This window comes from Atractosteus spatula, chromosome 6 (genome assembly GCF_055471065.1).
Source record: "Atractosteus spatula isolate fAtrSpa1 chromosome 6, fAtrSpa1.hap1, whole genome shotgun sequence".
In the NCBI taxonomy this organism is placed as follows: Eukaryota; Metazoa; Chordata; class Actinopteri; order Semionotiformes; family Lepisosteidae; genus Atractosteus; species Atractosteus spatula.
Window position 1 is genome coordinate 34,795,887 of NC_142711.1, and position 21,070 is coordinate 34,816,956.

A 21,070-nucleotide genomic window follows, 5' to 3' on the forward strand; every position below is an offset into this window, starting at 1 on the left:
AGAAACTGCTGGTCGAGATCCTTGGATCAAATAGTTACTGAACCCCAAATGAAGTCCTCCTCTTATTGCTTCCGTGGTCTGTTATTATATGCCCTTATTTCTGTAGTAACCGTCATATGAATCCATGCAAGTGGGCAAGACCGAACACACTGCTTCAGCACGACACACCATCCTGATGTCTTTAGTGCAAAACGTGCTGGGGAAAAAGGGACAGAAACACTTTCATCTCTTTATACTTTTTATTAACACTGATACGATGTGGAATGGTCTCTTGGGTGGTACAGCAATAGAAACCCACTGTGGCAGTCCCCTCGACCCCCTCAACCCCTAGATGGTCATGTCTCTGGTGTCGTCCTGCACACTGGGACCCTGCTGTGCTGTGAGGCAACTGTCTCTAGCAGCCCTGCCCTTCCTTCAGCTCAAGACCTTGCTGTGTGGATTCAGCTGCTCCTGCTGTTCCTCCTATGGCTCTTGAGTTATTAGCGCAATTTCTTTCATTTGTATGACACATGAAGCTAAAAGGTGAGGAGTGTAGCCCTAGCAAAAAGAGCTTTTTAAAACAGATGAAACTATCTGCCAGTCTTGTCCTATCATATATAAAATGTAAATCAGCAGCTGGAAGAATGAATCAGAGCCCTTGTGTTTTGTGGAGTGTCACAGCGCTGAGGGAGGTCAATTTGAGCAAAGAGTGGCACAGGAATGAACTACAGTGTATCAGGACCGATGAGACAAGTCTTTTGAGAATCCTTAAGACCTATTTTAAAAGGGAGTGAATTTTGTTTTCTCAAGTATAACGCAAGTTCTTTTTATTTTCAACAGGTACAAAGTCCTATCAGAATGGCTGGCCTAGCATTGCTAAAATAAAGCATTAAATATCACGAAGCCGATTTTTTGGTCAATGTGAAACACGGCAAACACAGCCCTTCCGTATATGAAGTGAAGCCTGACTGCACTGGTGCAATTAAACTCTTTAAAATCAAAGAAGAGCACAGTGAGAGCAGGGAGCGTCCAAAACGCAGAGGGAATGGACAGTAAAAAGACTAGAATAAACATGCAGATTCAACAACATATTGCCACAAGGGGGCAGAAGAGTCAAATGGGTATGAAACTGATGGCTCGCAAGTTTGTAAGGGCAGAATTTCTTTACTCTCTCCGAGTGGAGCAAACACTGGTGGCTCCCTGTATCCCAGCTCAGAGGAATCATCTAAATAACTACTTTAGCCTCAGTACAGCAATTACCCAGAGGAAGACCCCGATGAAGTGCAGGTGTTCTTTAGAAATTAAACAGGAAGCACTTTTTTTACTTACAACTTACAATTATTATTAATTATTAGCAATTATGAATGCTGAAAATAAGGACCCTGTGCAGGGCTCAAGTAGGCGTATTTCCCCGAGTAGTAAATAGGGAATCCAAATAGAAAAGGCCACCAAAAAAGAAACAAGTCCTAATATACGAAATCCAAGGGGCGGGTGATAGTCAAAACTGGGAGGAGACAATACAGCGAGGCAACCAATCCTTTTGCAAAGGCAGAAATGTGGTCAGAATCGAGAATCGAGAGTAAGGAATAGAACAAGCTATAGAAGGAGGGTACGCGCACTAGGGAGCTCCAGGGAGAATCCGAAATAGTGAGTGATGGTATGGGAAAAGGGGAGGGTTAAAGTAGTGACAGGAGTGAAAGGCGACAGGAAGATTAGTTTCGGCGTGAGCGTCTGTTTAAGTTGGTGCGCGTGGGAATGTGATTGTGTTTGTGAGGGTGTGGAATGTGTGACAGTGCGAGTGCGTAACACTGGCTTCTTGCCAAGTGTATGGAGCTACACGGCTAGGGTTACAGCCCCCCCCTCCCTAATCTAATAAACTGGACTAAACTACTTCACCATGCTGACACCCTGACAGGTTCCCTGACTCCCTTCAGCTTCTGGTCCACAAGCTGCTAAACAAGCAATCAGGCCGACTGTCTGTGGCCTTCCTGATGTTCAGACAGAATGGCGTGTGGGGCAGTAGTGTTTCCGTGGTAACCAATTCCTGACAGCTGAATTCCCTTCCAATCTGTAGCACTAACATCATGAACAGGCTTTGTTGGTTGTCTAAAGCAGCTCATATTTAAACATCTTTACATTTTTAGCTTAAATCCTGGATGGTGTGAAACATACAGACATAACGTAGAGCTTTGCTTTAAACCAGCACAATAACACCATAAGAATTTGGTTTTTATCTATGGCTTGAGCTGTATAAAACAGGCCACTGGAGAGTCTGAGCTGCAAACTGGAGGTCAATAAAAGCAAAGACCTGGGAGAGATATGTACCACACTGGCCCTGTTAGATGACAAAATTAATTTTTGCTCAATGAAGAAAACAAACTGAGCTACAGTACAGAGCCAATCCTTTGCTGCCTCATTCACTGGGACACTGGGACTGGATATAGGGCAATGCTCCACAGTGGATTGTGATGGCAAAAAGGAAAAAAATAGAAGGCAAAATAAACAAAACAAAGCTTTTTTGGTTTGTGTATTATGTATACAAATATTGTCTCAGGACATAGTAAAGTCTCAGCTTTCTGCTACCCCCTCTGAGCTTCACATCCAACTGTCCACTTTCTAACCACTTCTTCCAATTCAGGGTCACAGGGGAGTTGTAGCCCATCCCGGCAAGCAATGGACACAAAACAGGGTACACCCTGGACGGGACGCCAGTCCATCGCAGGGCAGACACACAGACACACATGCAGACATGTACACACTCACACCAGGGCCAATTTTCCCAGAAGAACCAACCAAAGAGTATGACAGGAAATTGGGGGAAACCCACAAAAACACAGGGGAGAATGTACAAATATCATGCACATAGCACCCCAGGAATTGAACCAAGGGGCCCAGCGCTGCGAGGCAACAATGCTAACAGCATCCTGGATTTGATTGTCACTCTGACTGCATTCTACTATGTCATCGTGGCTAATCATGTCTAGAATAAACCCCCAGATAGAGCTCTAACATTTGAAACAACTTCACATTCTCTAGTTTTTTCTTATTTCCACATTACACAATCAGCCCTGAACTGGCCTCCCAGCGGCTCTTTAGCTCTTTATAAGCCTTTAACATAAACCTTACTAACAACAAAACTATAATAATAGTAATTGATGGGCTTTTGCTGTTTTGTCAGCTTCTTTTCATTTTTCTATAAATTTTGTGAGTTTGTGATATACTGTAGAAGATTTGAGATGGGGGGAATTAGAGGTTAGGGGTCAGAGGTTAGTCTAGGCCACAGTCTTATAATACTCAGAGTAAAGGTTATATATCATATATATAGTTGAAGGCACAGAAAGCTGCATCGTACTTGAAATTTCTTCAAGACAAGAGGTTTTTTTTGTCTGTTCCAGTTTTCTGTTTCACTTTTTCCCATTTGCTGTCTTTTTTGTCACTTTTGTTGCAGAACTTAGGAGATGCAGAAATTCCCGGGTTGCGGGGTCCTTGCAGGTGCGTTTCTACGGAAACGGCAGGGCTGCCCCACGGCTTCCCTGTGTTCCTCGGGTCTCCTCTCTCCAGCCCCTCCCTCTGCTGGACAGCTGCTCAACTGCGCTTCGCCACCATCTGCTGCCGCAGCTTCTCCCTCTTCTTCTTTTCCATCAGCCTGCGGGAAGACAGGGGGGTGAGAGAGGCACCGGGATGGGGAGAAGGAGGAGTGCGGCGGGTTGAGAGGGGACGAAGGGGCTCAGAGTGCCGTGAGAGCTGTGTGTCTGAGTGCAGTCGCGCAGACCTGTGATTGCGGGCCTCGATCAGCTCGCTCAGCTGGTCCTGTGCTGCCCGCAGCTCATCCAGGCTCTGCTGGTAGGTGTGGTCTGCCGGCCCTGTCCTCTCCAGCACCGACACCTGATTGGACAGCTCGCTGGTGCGATCTCGAAGCCGCTGGATGGACGAGTACAGATTCTCGTCATCCTCCTCCTGCACGCACACACAGACAGACAAAATGCTGACATCGCCACACAGGCTTTAAAGTACACATGGCGGCACCAACCCTGAGGAAGAGGAGTGTTGCAGGGTACGGACTCATACACACTCACACCAATTTCAGGGAGAACATACAGTACAAACCCCACATGCCAGGAACTAAACCCAGGGCCTCAGTGTTGCGAGACAGTTAACCTCTTCACTACTGTGCCACCCCAATGAAGACTTCACACACAGAAATGACAAACATTCATGACAATGTTCTCATGTGACCAGCTGGCTTTCAAAGTCTTGTGAGCAGTGCCACACTATGGTAAAGACACCAAGAGGAATGGCTGACTGCAGAATCAGACCAGGAGAAGGGTGTGGTCCTGACCTTGGCGTTGACAATCTCAATGTGTACCAGCAGAGAAGCCAACTCCAGGTCCTCACTGTAGCTGTTCTTCAGAGGAACGCTCCTGTAGCCTGAAAACACACACACTGCTGAGATAACAAGTTACATTCTAATGCTCATGCATTGCAACAGTAATGCACACACTGCTAGTGTGATGTATTATATTATAATACATTCACTGTTACTGACACACACGCTGCTACTGTGATGTATTACATTATCATACACTCACTGTTACTGACACACACACACTGCTACTGTGATATATTATATTATAATACACTCACTGTTACTTACACACACACTCCTACTGTGATGTATTATAATACACTCACTGTTGCTATCACACACTGCTAGTGTGATGTATTACATTATAATGCACTCACTGTTACTGACACACACACTGCTTCTGTGATGTATTACATTATAATACACTCACTGTTACTGACACACACACACTGCTACTGTGATATATTATAATACACTCACTGTTACTGACACACACACTGCTACTGTGATGTATTATAATACACTCACTGTTACTATCACACACTGCTAGTGTGATGTATTACATTATAATGCACTCACTGTTACTGACACACACACTGCTACTGTGATGTATTACATTATAATACACTCACTGTTACTGACACACACTGCTAGTGTGATGTATTACATTGTAATACATTCACTGTTACTGACACACACGATGCTACTGTGATGTATTACATTATAATACACTCACTGTTACTGACACACACACGTTGCTACTGTGATGTATTACACCATAATACACACTGTTAATGTAATATAAACACCACAACAGTGATGTACTACACTATAATAGTGTAGTATAATATGTTCAGTTAGTGTATTTTATGACACTATAACACAGTGTTTCTGTAATACACACACTGCTACTACTGTGCTGTATTACACTACAGTGCACTCACACTGTTACCACAATACACACACTGCTACTGTGCTGTATAATACTACAGTACACATACTATTACCACAATACACACACTGCTACTGTGCTGTATTACACTACAGTACCAGTACACTCACACTGTTACCACAATACACACACTGCTACTGTGAAGTACTGTATTACGCTAAAACACACAGTGTTACTGTAATATTCATACTTTTACTGTAATACACACATTGCTGCTGTGATGTACTAAAATGCGGTATATACAGTATATGCACAATATTAATGTTAATTACATAAGTAATTACACATAGTGCTACTGCAACACGCTGTGCTGTACTTTGCAATTTTCTGCTCAGCTTATGTCCCAGCTTTGGGATTATTGTAATCTGCCTACTGTATATTTGGGGATTCCTCGGTGTGCCATACTGTACCTGTCTTGAGGCTGCGAATGGGGAAGGTGGCCTGGGCCAGAAAGTTGGGGTCACTGAACATGTCCTCCTCGTACACCACAAAGCGCAGGAAGGAGAAGGAAGGGTTGTGCACGTCGAAAACAAACTGCTTCTGCAGCCACACAGGGTTCAGCCCATTGTCCGCTGTGAGGGGGAGAGAGGGGTTCATTAACATCTGGAGCAGCAGAGCCACATATAACCAGCCTGTCACACTGTGAGGGCTTTCAAACTGAATGGAATGGCTACAGGCGGAATAGAGCAGATTAATATTGGAGAGTTAGTGCACGAGCAGAGAAAATACTGCTACTACTACTGTAGGAGCCATGTAATGTTTTAATTTGGTTATATACGTTTAAAAACAATCCTGTAAATATGTTGATGTTCTACTATTTGAACCCACATTGTTTTGTTTACGTAAATTGTGTGTATGCCTTTAAGACGGCCAATCGCCGATGATCATGTAAATTCTAGAAGTTTTAGTTTTCAAAAAACAGAGAGGAAATTAGAGCGTCACGGTTCTGATGTGCTTGCGTAGGTGCGGGTTTAGTTTACTTGAGCTTTGAGGAATAGCTTTTGGTATTGTGGAAAACGTTTTTTTGTTTGTTGACTAAACCAAAGTCAATGTGAATAAAACACGTTTAATTGTTAAACCTGGCGAAGTTAATCGTGGAGTCCACACGGGCATAATCAGCCATAAGCTCGCCTTTCTTACGGTGGAATTCGGATACTTCAACTACTAATGATGAATAATTCCTTACACTTTTATAGTGCTTTTCTGGACACTCCACTCAAAGAGCTTTACAAGTAATGGGGACTCCCCTCCACCACCACCAATGTGCAGCCCCACCTGGATGATGCAACGGCAGCTATAGTATACCAGTATGCTCACCACACACCAACTTTCAGTGGGGACAAGAACAGAGTGATGAAGCTAGTTCATAGATGGGGATTATTAAGAGGCCATGATTGGTAAAGGCCAGGGGGAAATTTGGCCAGGATGCCGGGGTTACACCTCTACTCTTTTCAAGAACTGCCCTGGATTGTTAAATGACCCCAGAGAGTCAGGTTTTATGTCTCAGCTGAAGGACGGCGCCTTTTTACAGTACAGTGTCCCCGTCACTATACTGGGGCATTAGGACTCACACACATTGCAGTGTGAGTGCCCCCCACTGGCTTCTCTAATACCTTTCCAGCAAAAACCTCAAATTTTCCCAGGAGGTCTCCTATCGATACAGCGCGCGCTAATACTTTAGTGGACACAAGAGCTACTATGTAATTCTATACCATTGTATAGGAATGCTTGCTACTTTGCCAATTGTATTTTAAAAAAGTTATCTCCAGCAAATTGGGAGGAAGGAGAATGTGCATGGTTTTGGAACACTGGCAATCTTGTGAGCACAGGAAAGTGCGATGGGTAACAGAAAAATATTTAAGGACTGTTCTAGGTTAAATTGAGTAAAATACACCAAGCGTCTCTGTGTTTCGCTCCCATGCACATGAAATAAAAACTTATTTTAACTTCTGAGACAGACTCCTGAAACAGAAATGGGGAAAAATGCAAGCTTGCGGATTGCTAAAGCAGGTAAGCAGGTAAACCGTTGGCAAAATTATGTGTGGAGAAAAAGCTGCTAAACAGCTCGACCTGCTGCCCCCTTCGCTTCAAAAGACACAGTAATTCATAGAATTATTAATATGGCAGATGATGTCAAAAGTACACTGAAGATGAGCAGATGCTTTTCACTGCAATTAGATGCCTTTGATTTTGCCAATTTGCTCGTTTGAGTTTGAGGGCATGTCCCATGAGGACTTTCTGTTCTGTAAGCTGCTACCGACAAGAACTACAGGAGAGCACATATTTCAGCTTCTGAATTAATTTATTGAAGAGAATGGCATCGACTGGATAAAATGCGTCGGAGCTTGTACAGACGGTGCTAGAGGGATGACAAGCCGACCCAGCGGTGTAGTTGCGCAAATTAGAGAGGTTGCTCTGTTGTGAATTGTATCAAGGCTCGAACAATGAATTCACATCTGCTTTACTCGACTAAACAGGCTCACCCCTCTCACTGAAATGGTGCTTTTTTATTGTTTATTTTTAATTGTTGCTGTTCCTGTTGTCATTCTGTAAAGCACATCGAGAAGCCACCTTTTAAGGGCTATATCAAATAAAGTTTTTTATTATTAATATTATTATTATTATATTTATTATATGTGTATGTGAGTGTGTGCACGCACGCATGCTCATGTTGGTCATTGAGATTTTCTGTGGTTCCTATGAGAAGATTACTTGTAGGTGGTAGTTGGATGCTTTGGCTTGATTAGGGGTGGTACTTGGTCCAAAAAGTTTGAGAACCACTGCTGTAACCAAATACTGTAAAGTCAATGAGAGAAACATGGACAGTGTGTCGTACCCACGACGTCAGTCTTGTTTTTGCTGCAGTCGAAGTCTGCGCCGCACACCTCCACCTCCACGAAGGGACACACAATACTGCGGCCATTCTTGGGCAAGTGACGGGCACCCAGCACCTGCCAATGTAATGTACCACATGTTTAATGGCAGCTATTCAACGTCTCAGGTCAATGAGTGGTTTGAGTTACAAACACCCAGACAGTTAGAATAGAAAATTAAAAATTGAGAACGAAGCACATAATGCATGCGGAGAGAGTTGGAAGCCCATCTTCCCAGTCAGAGATTTTCACATCTCCAACAGACAAGACGTGCAGAAGGAGAGAGATGTAGTGAAATATGGCTGAACAAGGAAGTCACCATTCTGGCTCAGAACCCAACCCCAGTGGTGGGGCCTTGAGCCAACATGGCCGCCTCTAGAGTAAAACAAAAAGTGCTGAATGTACAGCTGATTTGAGTGAGTGCTGAGACCTTGGATTGATACAGCTGACGTGAGTGAGTGTTGAGCCCTCAGACTGAGTAGAATTCTTATAGGAGGGAAAGGAAGTCACAACAGACTTCCTGTGGAATTAGCCTCTCAACTGAGAACCTTACCAAAGAACCTGGGAAGAAATGTGGGGCTCACTGAGCAGGAATGGCTTAAGGTGCAACAAATGCCATGTTCTGAGGTGTATCACAGGCACTAGACAGATGGTTTGCTATTTCTTCCCTTTTCTTCTCACCACATACTGTATCTGACATCCTGCTGCTACTTTTTCAGGTGATCCCCCACTCCAGGTGAGAACACCTCTTGTCAGCTGTACTTGAGCAACCCATTAATATACCTAGGTAGTGCACTTTTACAGTACACTTTTATCACTGGAGCTGACAAAACTGGATGCCTATACAAGCTGTCTGTCCTAACCACCCTGTGGCCCCCCTTTTCCCTTTCCACAAGGTTCTCTAGACTCTATGTTGCTGTGTCTTGCTCTGCAGCAATTTTAAACTACCAGGCAGATGTCATGGCTGAAGGGCCTACCATTGGTCATTGACAGGTTAACAGATAGCAGGACACAGAAACTGAAGAGACAAACACCAAAAGACACAAATACAGTAGGTAGAATTTATAGAGAGGCAGACAAAGCGACACTCAAGAGCATCTGTTACCCTGACCTGCAGCTGTATGGTGATGGGCTCAATATTAAGGGTGCTCTTGTCGAAGGGGTCGAAAGACTCCTCTCTCATGATGTCGGGCTGGAGCACATAACCGCTGCCTGCCCCCAGCGTGAACAGAGACTGGTTCAGCTGCATGGGCTTATCTGGATAGAGAACAGCCCCAGTCAGTATCATACTGTCACACAGTGTTCCAGCCACACAAGAGAACCACCCCAATAACAGTGATCAGTGATCACACCACACAGACAACCAACCCATATCACACTGTCTCATAGTGATCACACCAGAGAACCACCCCAATATCACACTGTCACAGAGTGATCACACCACACAGACAACCACCCCAATATCTATGGAGTTTATTTAATGAAAGTTCGGGAGGGATGACAACAACCATGCTCAATCATTCCCAGCCGTCAGTGATTAGCAATCACTCCCTTCGTCCTTCCTCCACCAAATGCTATAAATACCAAATGCAATATCTCCCTCCCTCGCGTGCGACTTTTGCATACTTGGATGCGTCTTCCAGTGTTGCACAAGCCCGTGTTTTTTCTCTTGCGTTTCGATCGCCTTTGGACCTGTACTTTTCTGCTCCAACGAAGAGCCTTTGGCAGCACAGAGGATTCCCATGCACTCCTTGACCAGCCCATTCCTCCTGCTTCTCATTCCAGCGCTCCGGCGCCTCCATCTCCTGCCTTCCTATCAGCAACGCTCATCTCCAGCCAGCTCTCTCAAGATTCAACTCCTCGCTGAAGTCCACATTCTGCAATTATCGCCCGCCTCACCACGAATCCAGCTCTCCTTCCTCTGCAGTGAATTCTCCAAGCAGCCCCTGCCTTATACGTAAACGTTACCGCTGCAGTCATGCATATCTGCTCCTTTTCTCCAGTTTCTCTTGCGATTACAGACCTGACACCGCGATCTGAAGGCTTGCAGCAGTCCAGTTAAAAGAAACGCTTCCAAATTCTCCTGCGCCCTCTGCTGACGCCACCCGCGCAGCCGTTCTCCAGCCCATGCTAGAACTTGTGCTGCAGTAGCTACAGAGTGGAGACAGCCAGTCGGTTTCTCATCATTTCCGGGACATTAAACAGCCTCATTAACCCAGTCTTACACGGGTTCCTCAACGAAAGGGTTCGCAGCCTTTTAAAAATGACCACTTTCGCAAAAAAAAGGGAGGAATGAGAAGAAAGAACAAACGTGAATACGGAAGAACAGGAAAAGTTAAAGAAGACAAGCTACCTATGCTTCCACCCCTCGTCTTCCGTCATCTCGTCCCACTACACATTCGTCTGCGTCTCGCCTTCACCGAGCAATGGCAGTCCGATCCTGCAAATCTGCTGTCAACAGCATCCAAGTCCAAGCACACCCTTGGGTAGCCATCCTCTTCGGATCCGTTGTCAGAAGCATACGAATCCAGGGGGAGGCGCTCCAGCTCATTGTCTCCCACCTGGCTGTCGCCCTTGGCCTCCATCTTACACAGCTTCTCCAGGGAGCCCTCCTCGTCACTCATGACAGCCACCACTGCATCCTTCCCCAGGGCAAACACTGGGAGAGTGCTGATCGGGCCCGCACCCCGCCCTATACCCAGCCTCCTTTCTAAACTCTGGCGCTGCCACGCCACGTCTCCGCCGTCTCCACCGTCCCTCGCAGGCCCCCACAGGAACCTGCAGGCCCCCGCAGGCCCTGCATAAATGGCCACGCCTTTCCCAAGACTAGGACCCGCCATTCCCAACCCATCCATTCGAAACACCTAGCATACGAACTTCCAGAAACTTCTCCTGTTATAACAAAATGGGGTGCTGTTGGCAAATGCACGCGTACTGCCACGTTCGCAAATCCCCGGCGTTCAATTTAGCCCCAGGCTCATTCCTCTTGTCTCAGCTGCTGCTGCAGCCATCTCCTTGGCCCCGGGTCTGTCCGGCATCCTACCTCCGGCCCAGCCAGCAGTTGTCCTGTCTCATGTCCCCGTACCCGGTGTTCAATTTAGCCCCAGGTTCCCCCCTCCGCTGCTACTGTGACCACCTCCTCGGCGCTGTGTCTGCCCGCCATCCTATCTCTGGCCCAGTCAGCAGTTGTCCTGCGTCTTGCGTCCCTGTCCTATTTATGTTCCGTCCAACCCCACCCTTATGTCTCGTGTCCTCATCTCGTTGTCTTGATCCCCTGGTGTTCCCTTTTATGAAAACAAAACACATTCCAAGCTGCCGCGTGACTGCATTCTCCCAGGCTCAGACAGAACTGCTCACGGAGTCGGGTCTTCTTCTTGGAAGCGTGCGTTTTCAAAATCCGTGCCTCATTTTCCCTATCCCTGGCGTTCAATTTCGCCCCGGATGTATTCGTTTAGTTTCTGCTGCCACTGCGGTCATCTCCTTGGACCCGGGTCTGTCCAGCGTCCTATCTCCGGCCCAATCAGTAGCTGTCACGAGTCTAGTCTGTTCAGCCCCGGCACTACCGGCACCACCTCTTTAATGTCCATACAGGTAAGTCCCACGTCTCCGTCTCAACTTCATGTTTTTCCCTCGCCCTTTCTGCCATTGGTACCATCTCATCAACAGGTAACTCCTTCGTCCCACATCCCCATTTCATCCCTGTCCCCACCCCCCCACATGTCCAATCTGCTCCTCCTTCGTTTGCTTCGCCATCCCCGGTACCCTGTTCGGGCTCCAAAGTCATTTCCTTCGCCAATCACCCTACGTTTCGCGTCCCTGTCTCGTCGCCTCTTTATCCCTCTTCCCCTATTCAGCCTTAGCCTCATCCCTTCCGTCCTCTGTTGCTACCAAAGCCACCCCCCTCAACATCCGTACAGGTAAGTCCCTCGCCTCATTCCCCTGTCTCATGCGTATTTTATCCCCGGCATCCGATCCAACCCAAGGTCTACCTTCATCTCTCCTCCCAATCACCATGCACATCAAGTGCAGGAGTCTTCAATTTCCATTGCTGCTTTTGGGATTACAATTACAAACACAGGCCCGCATCCATCTAGATAACACAGGCACCACAAACCCAATCCAATAATAGCAGCGATTTCCTTTCCATCTACAAAGAGTTTGAATTCCCTTCCGTCAACACCTCAACGCGTACTCATAATAAGCGACTGACCTAGGCCAACAGAAGCTGACTTCCCTACAGTAAACCTATACAGAATGCAGACAGGCACTTATCAGGCGGAGCGGTGGCTCTGTAGCTAAGGATCTGCACCCGTGGCTGGAAGGTTGCTGGTTCATATCCCGTGGCTGGCAGAGGAATCCTACTCTGTTGGGCCCCTGAGCAAGGCCCTTAACCCCAACTGCTCCAGGGGTGCTGTACAATGGCTGACCCTGTGCTCTGACTCCAAGCTTCTCTCCCTGTCTGTGTCTCATGGAGAGCAAGCTGGGGTATGTGAAAAGATGAATTCCTAATGCAAGAAATTGTATGTGGCTAATAAAGCGATCTTCTACATTTGACTGTCTTACTGCCGCAACAACCCATGCGTCACAGATTGCACCTTCTATCCTTCTCCAGGCTCTTCCAAATTCTGCATTGGTGGTTTGGGGTCCCGCTTGGTTCTTTTTGGGGGTCCTGGCCTCCTCGTCCTATGGCCAGGAGGTCGGCCCTCAGCCAAGCGGGTTAAGCCAAACATACACTCCACAATAGTTCGTTACGCTTTGATTTTGGGCATTGTCATTCCTCGTGAAATGGAGTTTATTTAATGAAAATTCGGGAGGGATGACAACAACCACGATCAATCATTCCCAGCCGTCACTCCCTTCGTCCTTCCTCCACCTAACGCTATAAATACCAAATGCGATATCTCCCTCCCTCGCGTGCGACTTTTGCATCCCACCTCCACCCCAACTCCACCTCTGCAGCTACCCCTTGGTTACCTTGCGTGGGGGTCCTGGCCTCCTCATCCTATGGCCAGGAGGTCAGCCCTCAGCCAAGTGAGTTAAGCCAAACATTTGCTCCACAATAGTTCGTTACTCTTTGATTTTGGGAGTTGTCATTCCTCGTGAACACAGTTTTATAGTGATCACACCATACAACGAACACCCCTAATATCAGATTCTCACACCGTAATCACACCACACAGAGGACCACTCCAATATAACACTGTAACACTGCTATCACGCCACATAGAGAACAGCATCCAAGACAATAGCACCCAGTGATCACATTGCACAGAAAACACAGAAACACAGAAAATACATTTTTACACAGTCGTGCTAATAGAATAATCCCCATGATACAGATGTACCTGCTATCAGCACTCTTAACAGTGGAAGAGCAGTATAAGGATCATCTTTCTTACTAATATAGTTGCGGGGTTAGCAAAACACTTGAAATGTCCAAGAAAAGCACCCCATTCTAAAAAAAGATGATACAATGGGCATTTTGAAAGTATTTGTGTACATTGTCTTTATCTGAAGCAGCCACAGTGGGATAATTTGGGCTAAACTAAACCTCTATGAAATCAGCCATCTTAGATCAGCAATATTTAAGAGTGACCAGATAATTCTGAGTGAGGTCACTAAACAAGCCTTCACAGGGATACGTCATATAAACTGTAGGCCTCAAGTCATGATAAATACGATGTAAAATACAGGAAAGAATTAAAACAAGAGAGAAGGGAGAAATCATTTCAGAAGAGATATCATTGGACCATGGGAGGGATATCTCCTTCATACAGACTAAGATGCCAGAAGCTGTCCAGGTAAACTGAGCACTGGAAGAGTACCCACACTTAAGAAAAGTAATTGCTGTCTTTATATTGTTGAAAATAGTGATTTCATAATTGAGGAATCCCCAGGCTAAAAGACGTCTCTCGTTATTTAGTGATGGACTATTTTGCAGTAGGGAAACAAGTTCTCAGTTTAATTTGTAATAAATAATCTGTTTTATTATGCTTGCTGCCTAATTACTACTGTATTACCAGCTGTTCCAAGAATCTAAGAAAACACATACAGTTATAAGCTTTTTTATTACTTGAATTAACACATTGCAATATAGAACCATGACAATTTTTCATTATCGAGTGCTTTGGGCATTGAGCTATCCAAATATTCCAGAGCTCGTTCCGAGAATCCAAGAGCAAGATCCCTGGATCCCAGAGAATTATCCCCGTATCCCCATATTCTACCTGGAGTCTGGAAGTTGAGTGCGACAAGTTGTGAGCCACACAGCCACATGGGTAGAGGGTCATAGTTGGAGGAGTCGAGCCGCTGGCCCTTGGGATAGACACGGGACAGCTGGCGCCGGTTGTACTGCAGGAACTTCCTGCCTTTGGCGCGGTTAGCGTATTTCTCTGCCTTCGTCTCGGGGAATGACGACATGTCTCTGTAACATGCCCGGTCCGTACCAATTTCTGAGGGAAACAGAGGCAGAGGGACATGCGTTTACTGGCGTGACAAAACAGAAAGAGACCTCTCCCTACACTCACTTAGCCTCCCTCGTTCACAATGAACTTCAATAATCATAGCTCCCCTGCCACCCCTGACAGGACTACACTCCAGACAGCTGGGGTATAAGCAGCACTGTGCACCTGTTAATTGTTAGTGCACTTACACCCAGGTTAAAACTGATAAGACTGATTCTTAGACACAGGTGATAGTAACATTCATATGAATAAAAGAATGGTTACAGACTATGGTTATATTCAGCCCATTTAGTCTGTTTGATGGCCTGTTTGATAGCTACATGATCTGGGGATCTAGCTGTTTCTTAAAAGAAGCCACGGTATCAACTTTATCAGCTTGATTTGGTAGCTTGTTCATACTTCTCCTTTGTCTGGAGATGTCTTTATACATCATATGAGAAACAGACGGAGAACAAGAGAAGCAATATGAATTTGCCCTTATTGAAGGGTGTGGTCAGGTAGAGACAGAGGGAGGAGTGAAGAGTGTGACCAGAGAGGGAGAGTGTATACAGTATGTTGAATGTATAACAGTCCTTACTCTCCTCATCAAAAGGCACAGGTCTACAGTACACCACCAGCTCTGACAGCTCCAGCGCAATCTTCTTCCTCCTCTCCATCTGCTTCTCCTCCTGCATCTGTCACCAAAGAAACAGCACAACATCAGGACCAGGCCATCAGCACCTTCTGCCTTCCCTTCCACCACATCTACTGCTCCCCCCACCACACTGAACATTCAGTCTGTTCACTCTCCAAATTTATCACTGATGTCTGTTTCTCGCCACTCTTGACATTGGAGACAGTTTCACCGTCCTTACCGACCCTTTCGTCCACCTGCCTGACTGTCTGCCCACACTGACCCATGTGCCTATTGATCTGTCCATTGGTACTGACCCGTGCATCTGCGTTCTGTGCAGCCTCACGGATTTTGGACACCCAGCCGTTGAGGTCCTCCAGGGTGTCGGCTGCCACGTCCAGCATCTGGACAGGGGGAGACATCTGCTGCGAGTGTAACGTGAACACAAAGGGCCTGGAGTTCTTCCCATCCTTTTGTATCCCTGCGGAGAACAAGCACATAGGTACAGTTCATGAACTCACTGGGAGGAGACAGACCCACACTGACACACACTGCCACAAGACACTGACACACACTGACACAGGTCACTGACACACACTGACACAGGACACTGACATACAATTACACACACTGTCAAAGAACACTGAAACACACTGCCACATGACATTGACACACACTGACACAGGACACTGCCACAGGACACTGACATACAGTGACACACAGTAACACACAATGACAGACTCTGACAGGATACTGACACACACTGCCACAGGACACTGACACACAATGACAGACACTGACACAGGACACTGACAGATACTGCCACAAGACACTGACACACACTGAATAACACTGCCACACACTGCCACAAGACACTGAAACATGCTGACACATACTGTCACAGGACAATGACACACTGCCACAGGACACTTTCACAGGACACTGACACACGTTGACACACACTGCCACAGGACACTGACACAGGAAACACAGACACTGCCACAGGACACTGCCACACGTTGACATACACTGCCACAGGACACTGACACACAATGACAGACACTGCCACAAGACAGTGACACAGGACACTAATACACACTGACTCAAGACATTGACACACTGACACAGGACACTGACAAACACTTAGTTCACTTAGTAAACACAGTGAACAGAATCGTACACAATATTCTGTAAGAGGTCTTATTTTTACATTTTTATCACGACAGCCTTTGATTTGACACTTGGTTTTACACTTTTAACTATATATCCTAATATTTTGTTTGCCTTCTTGTTATTTCCCTATAGTTTCCAGAATATGTAAATGATGAGTCAACATAAGCACCTAAGTTTTTTTTTGGCAAGTGCCCAGGCTGTGCCAGTGAGCAGGATGGGTGGAAACAGAAACACGCACAGATGCAGACAGTAGGACAAATAAATTCACAGACAGCTGGAACACAGACTAAAGACAGCAGGACGAGAGACTCACCCACATGGCAGGTTGGCACATCAATGAAACCCTTGAGGAAGGTACCCAGAGGACTGTTCTCTGCTGACTGAGAGGGGGAGGGGAAGAGGAAGTGGAGAGACATAGAGAGCGAAATCAGGAGACATCAGGAGTTTAAGACACAACACGGCAGTGATACCACCCCTGTCTCATGGCCAGTCTGTATTGGGAAATGTAGACTGCTGAAGGTGCCAGTAATATTTTGGTGGTTTAATGATAAAGGCAAGGGCATCTAACTATGAGGGGCTTATATTTAGAGCAATGTAATTAATGTCCCCCTGCTTTGTCCTTCACCTGAGATATAAACCACTGGTGTCTCTGCAGCAGATATCACATGGGTTGACATGTACCATGGTCATGCCCAAGCTGCTATAAGACAAAACATACTATGTTATCCTTTCTGTCTTTGTTTGATGTAAATAGTGTCTGTCAATGTTAATAAATGTTGAACTGGTCAGACCGTGATTGTGACTCGGTCATGTGTTTGTCTGTCAACGTGTCTGCCTGTGAGGATGGCCATGTCTCTTTGCGTGTCTGCTTGTCCGTCCAACTCACAGCCTCATCCTGCTCGCGTGTGGGAGAGCTGGGGACTTCCTCCACGTAATTGGCAGGAAACCACAGCTGTTTCTTGCCCCCATAGTCACCACGCCACCTGCAGGGCCACATAAGACAGAGAGGTGTATTACTGCACATGGTACAGCACATCTTTGCTCTCTGTCTCTCAGCCACCCCTCGTGTTTTCCATTTTGTCTGACTTACACTCTATCTCTCTCTTTTGACACAACCCCTCTGTGTCTCCCAGGTACTCCTCCCTGTCCTCCTCAGTCCCTCCCCTGTTTCTCTCCAGCCCTCCCCCTGTCCTCTCCCTCTTCCCACTCCCCTCTCTCACCAGCCACCCTCCTGCTTGTCCACGTTAAGGATGAGTGCCTGTTTGGGGAAGCAGAGCTCATCCTCTCGCTGGGCCCTGTAGTCATACAGGGCCTTCACTGTACACTGCAACACAACACAACCCACACAAATCAATATTTGCAGTACATAGCAAAACATAGCATAGCATGGTGCAACACAGAACATAAGGGTTACAAATGAGAGGATTGTTAATTAGTCATTAATTGATCTCATCCAGCTGTTTCTTGAAAGATACCTGGGTTCTGTGACAGCCATTACGCACCAGCAGCCCCAGAAGGGAGAGCAATTGCCTCATCAGTTGAATTGAGGGGAAGCTGTAGGGACGCTTGATTTTAATTTGATTTCCTGTTTTTCCAGCAATCACCAATTTCTATCAATCTATCAATTTCTATCAATACGCTGAAGAGTCATGCACATTCAAAACCCTACTGTACCCTGACTCATCAGTCGTCACTGTTCTTTATTGATTATTGATTATATGATTATATGCTGATCAGTCCCCGTGATCAGGGAAAGGTGCAAAGGAAGAGGAGGAGAAGAAACACTCCCACTCTTCAACAGCAAATCACGGAATTTCATTCCGAAGAGGTGAGAGCCGTGATCCAGACCTGCATGGCTACAGGGTGTTCCAGATATTAACAACTCTAGAAGTTTCATTTTCTAGATGTTTCCACCACATCACTGAGCTCACAAAACCTTTTCCAAGCTTCACAAGCGGCCAAACAAAAAAACCTGCTCACTGTTCCAGGGTTTCTGCTGACCAGTCAGGCAAAACGTAACCAGTACTTAAGTGTGAAAAAGTGCTCTTTTTCTTTCTTCCCACGAAAATTCTGTGAGAATATTCTTTCTTTGAAAGTCCAAAGCTGACTAAAGGTATTTGTGAGAAAAATTTTTTGAAACTTTAAGTATAAACATATATACTTGATATTATCTATACTGTGGTGTCATTGTTTTTTAAACTGAATCCCTTTCACCCTGAATGTTTAAAGAAACCTAAACACGCTGATGGAATGAGGGCCTCCAGAAATGGAAAAGTTCTCTACCCAGCTAAATTATAACTAACATTTTCTGTGCAGATTTACTAAGATTGGCACCAGGTTTATTCCATCTGAAAGCTGTTTTTGTTTTTCAAAAAAATAATCCAGTAGGGCACAAACATGTAACTGGAGGCTGAAACATATCTCCAGGAGCTGGGAGAATTAATCACACAGCAGATCATTAATTGTCAAGCACCACTGGGGGAGGAGGGATCACCAAGTTTTCACCAATTTTCATAAACTCCAGATAATCACATTAAAATTGTTACTGTAACTTATTCATGCACTTTCTTTTACATAATTGAGTTTTGGGGTATTGAGTAAATGTTATTTGGTGTTTTGAATGTGTTATCTTTTTAAAATGTTCTAAATAAAGCATGGAGTAATTGCTCTAGACACAAATAGAGTACATACTCATGTACAGCATTGCAGAAACACAGTGCTGAATATTACTTCAGCTCATAATACCTCTTTAATGAGAAATAAAGTATTGCTTGCGTATACTCTTGGATGGAAAGCACTGTGGCACAATGGTTAGCATTGCTGCCTTGCAGTGTAGGGCCTAGGTTCAATTCAGGAGGTTCTCCTTGTGTTCATATTGGTTTTCTCTGGGTGCTCTGGATTTGTCCCACAATCCAAGGACATACTGGCAGTTTAACTGGCTTCTGGAGAACCTGTCCATGCTGTGACTCTGTGCATGTTTGTGTCTGTGTGCCCTGTGATGGACTGGCACCCCATCCAGAGTGTATCCTAATTTTGGATGTTGCATGCTGAGATGGGCTCAGGTTCCTTCAGATAAAGTGGTTAGAAAATGGATGGATGGAACAAACACAGGATAAAATTTTACCAGATCATCCCATAAGTGCTGGAAAATGTTGGAAGTTGGATTATTGGTTACTAAATAATTGTTGATCTACTATATGCATTTCCATTGATGTCGTGATCAGAAAAATAACATGCTTTCATTTTTGTAGGGGCGTAGATCTAATTCCAAAACATCTTGCCCTCCTGTTCTTCAACAATGCGAGTCATTCTGAAAACATCTCAAATCACGGAGAATTAAACAGCTTTAACAACAAGCAGATTTCCATTGGGCTCTAAGAGCACAGTGGAATCTGGGAGGAAAGAGATAGCCAGAGCAGGCAGAGTAAATCCTCCCGGCTGAGAGGTGGCAGTGTTGAGCTGCGCCAGTCGGCCCAGTCCCTAACAAAGCTGGCTCAGAGATCAGACAGGGAGAGGAGCTTAGTGAGTAAACACTGAGAGCCTGCAAACGTTCCCAGTCCACATTCTAATCTCAAGGCCTCGCACAAATCCCACTTACAACCCTGATACCACATAAGCGCAGAGAGCTTATTCTCTCCTCTGTATTCAAACTGTCTAATATATGTGATAAAGAAGTCTAAAATATTAAGGCCTGTATTACACCAAAATAGGAAACGTGTAGTCTAAGAATCAAAGGGGAATATCCTTGAGAAATGCTCCATATTAAGTATTCACCTTAAGCAGTATCTTCTGATTAGTGCTATACTGCTAGCTCTCAGGTTCATGATTAGTCTCATTACTTGTTGAGTAGGATAAAATGGCTATTTCTGGAGGATACATATACTGTATGTGATGGCCTGAACAGGACATAAACACAGGAGACTATACTATGCTAAACTGGACAGCAAAGAACTAAACTGGGCTGCACTGATCTGGGCTGGAATGTGTTGCAATGAACTGGATGACTCTCAATGGGACATGTCTGAACTACACTGGTTTTGGCACAGAATGGAAAGTGGAGTGAACCACAGGCCTGACATTGCCCTCTCATCCCACTTAGAGCTCTGTTCCAGACTGCCATCTCCCTAAGCTCTCCCTGCTTCATACTGGAAAGAGCATGCACCTCGCTTAGTCGGCCAGGTCTCCTCTGCGCATTCCTCCTTCGATAGATCTGAACACAGAACACTGTGATTACTGACAGCACAAAGCAGTACAGGGACTGCCGCAGACTGCTCTCTCACATTGGACATTTACACACTCAGCCAAGTTTAAATGCACTTAGGATGAATGGATTGCTGGCCCGTTGCAGATTAGCTCACTAATGACAACAGCTGGGACCAATTTATTGGGGTACAGCATCTTATTACAAGGACACACCAACCCTCCCTTTTCCCAGACCCCTCCCAAAGGCTATGACCTACCCTGGCTGTGGGCATCTTGTTCGCTTCCACGTAGAAGTGTGGGGTACGAACCTCGTACAGTGCCCCATAATCCAGTTCCTGTGGAAAAATCAGGACATCACTGAAACACCTCTGCTTCTCTCTTTCTTGGCCATCACCTTCCCTCCCTCACATCTCTCCTCAGCTCCCTCACCTTACCCTCCCAACTCTC

General features: G+C 45.7%; 1 protein-coding gene across 2 annotated transcripts in view; it reads right to left on the reverse strand.

The window, feature by feature from the left end:
- Positions 1-217: 217 nt before the first annotated feature.
- The window catches only part of LOC148832810 (1-phosphatidylinositol 4,5-bisphosphate phosphodiesterase gamma-1-like), a 59,920-nt gene continuing 39,067 nt past the window's right edge, over positions 218-21,070 (reverse strand). Inside the window, exons 20-33 of one of the 2 annotated variants that reach the window (XM_088919063.1) lie at positions 20,881-20,958; positions 20,583-20,630; positions 17,641-17,744; positions 17,307-17,403; positions 16,734-16,800; positions 15,565-15,728; positions 15,212-15,308; positions 14,398-14,622; positions 9,282-9,427; positions 8,134-8,248; positions 5,708-5,869; positions 4,319-4,407; positions 3,752-3,936; positions 227-3,625 (exon numbers count right to left, since the gene is read on the reverse strand). In XM_088919063.1, coding sequence (XP_088775189.1) covers positions 3,565-3,625; positions 3,752-3,936; positions 4,319-4,407; positions 5,708-5,869; positions 8,134-8,248; positions 9,282-9,427; positions 14,398-14,622; positions 15,212-15,308; positions 15,565-15,728; positions 16,734-16,800; positions 17,307-17,403; positions 17,641-17,744; positions 20,583-20,630; positions 20,881-20,958 — 1,638 coding nt within the window. In that variant the 3' untranslated portion in view covers positions 227-3,564. Of the gene's footprint in view, positions 3,626-3,751; positions 3,937-4,318; positions 4,408-5,707; positions 5,870-8,133; positions 8,249-9,281; positions 9,428-14,397; positions 14,623-15,211; positions 15,309-15,564; positions 15,729-16,733; positions 16,801-17,306; positions 17,404-17,640; positions 17,745-20,582; positions 20,631-20,880; positions 20,959-21,070 lie in introns of both variants that reach the window. The other variant, XM_088919062.1, reaches the window with a different exon arrangement.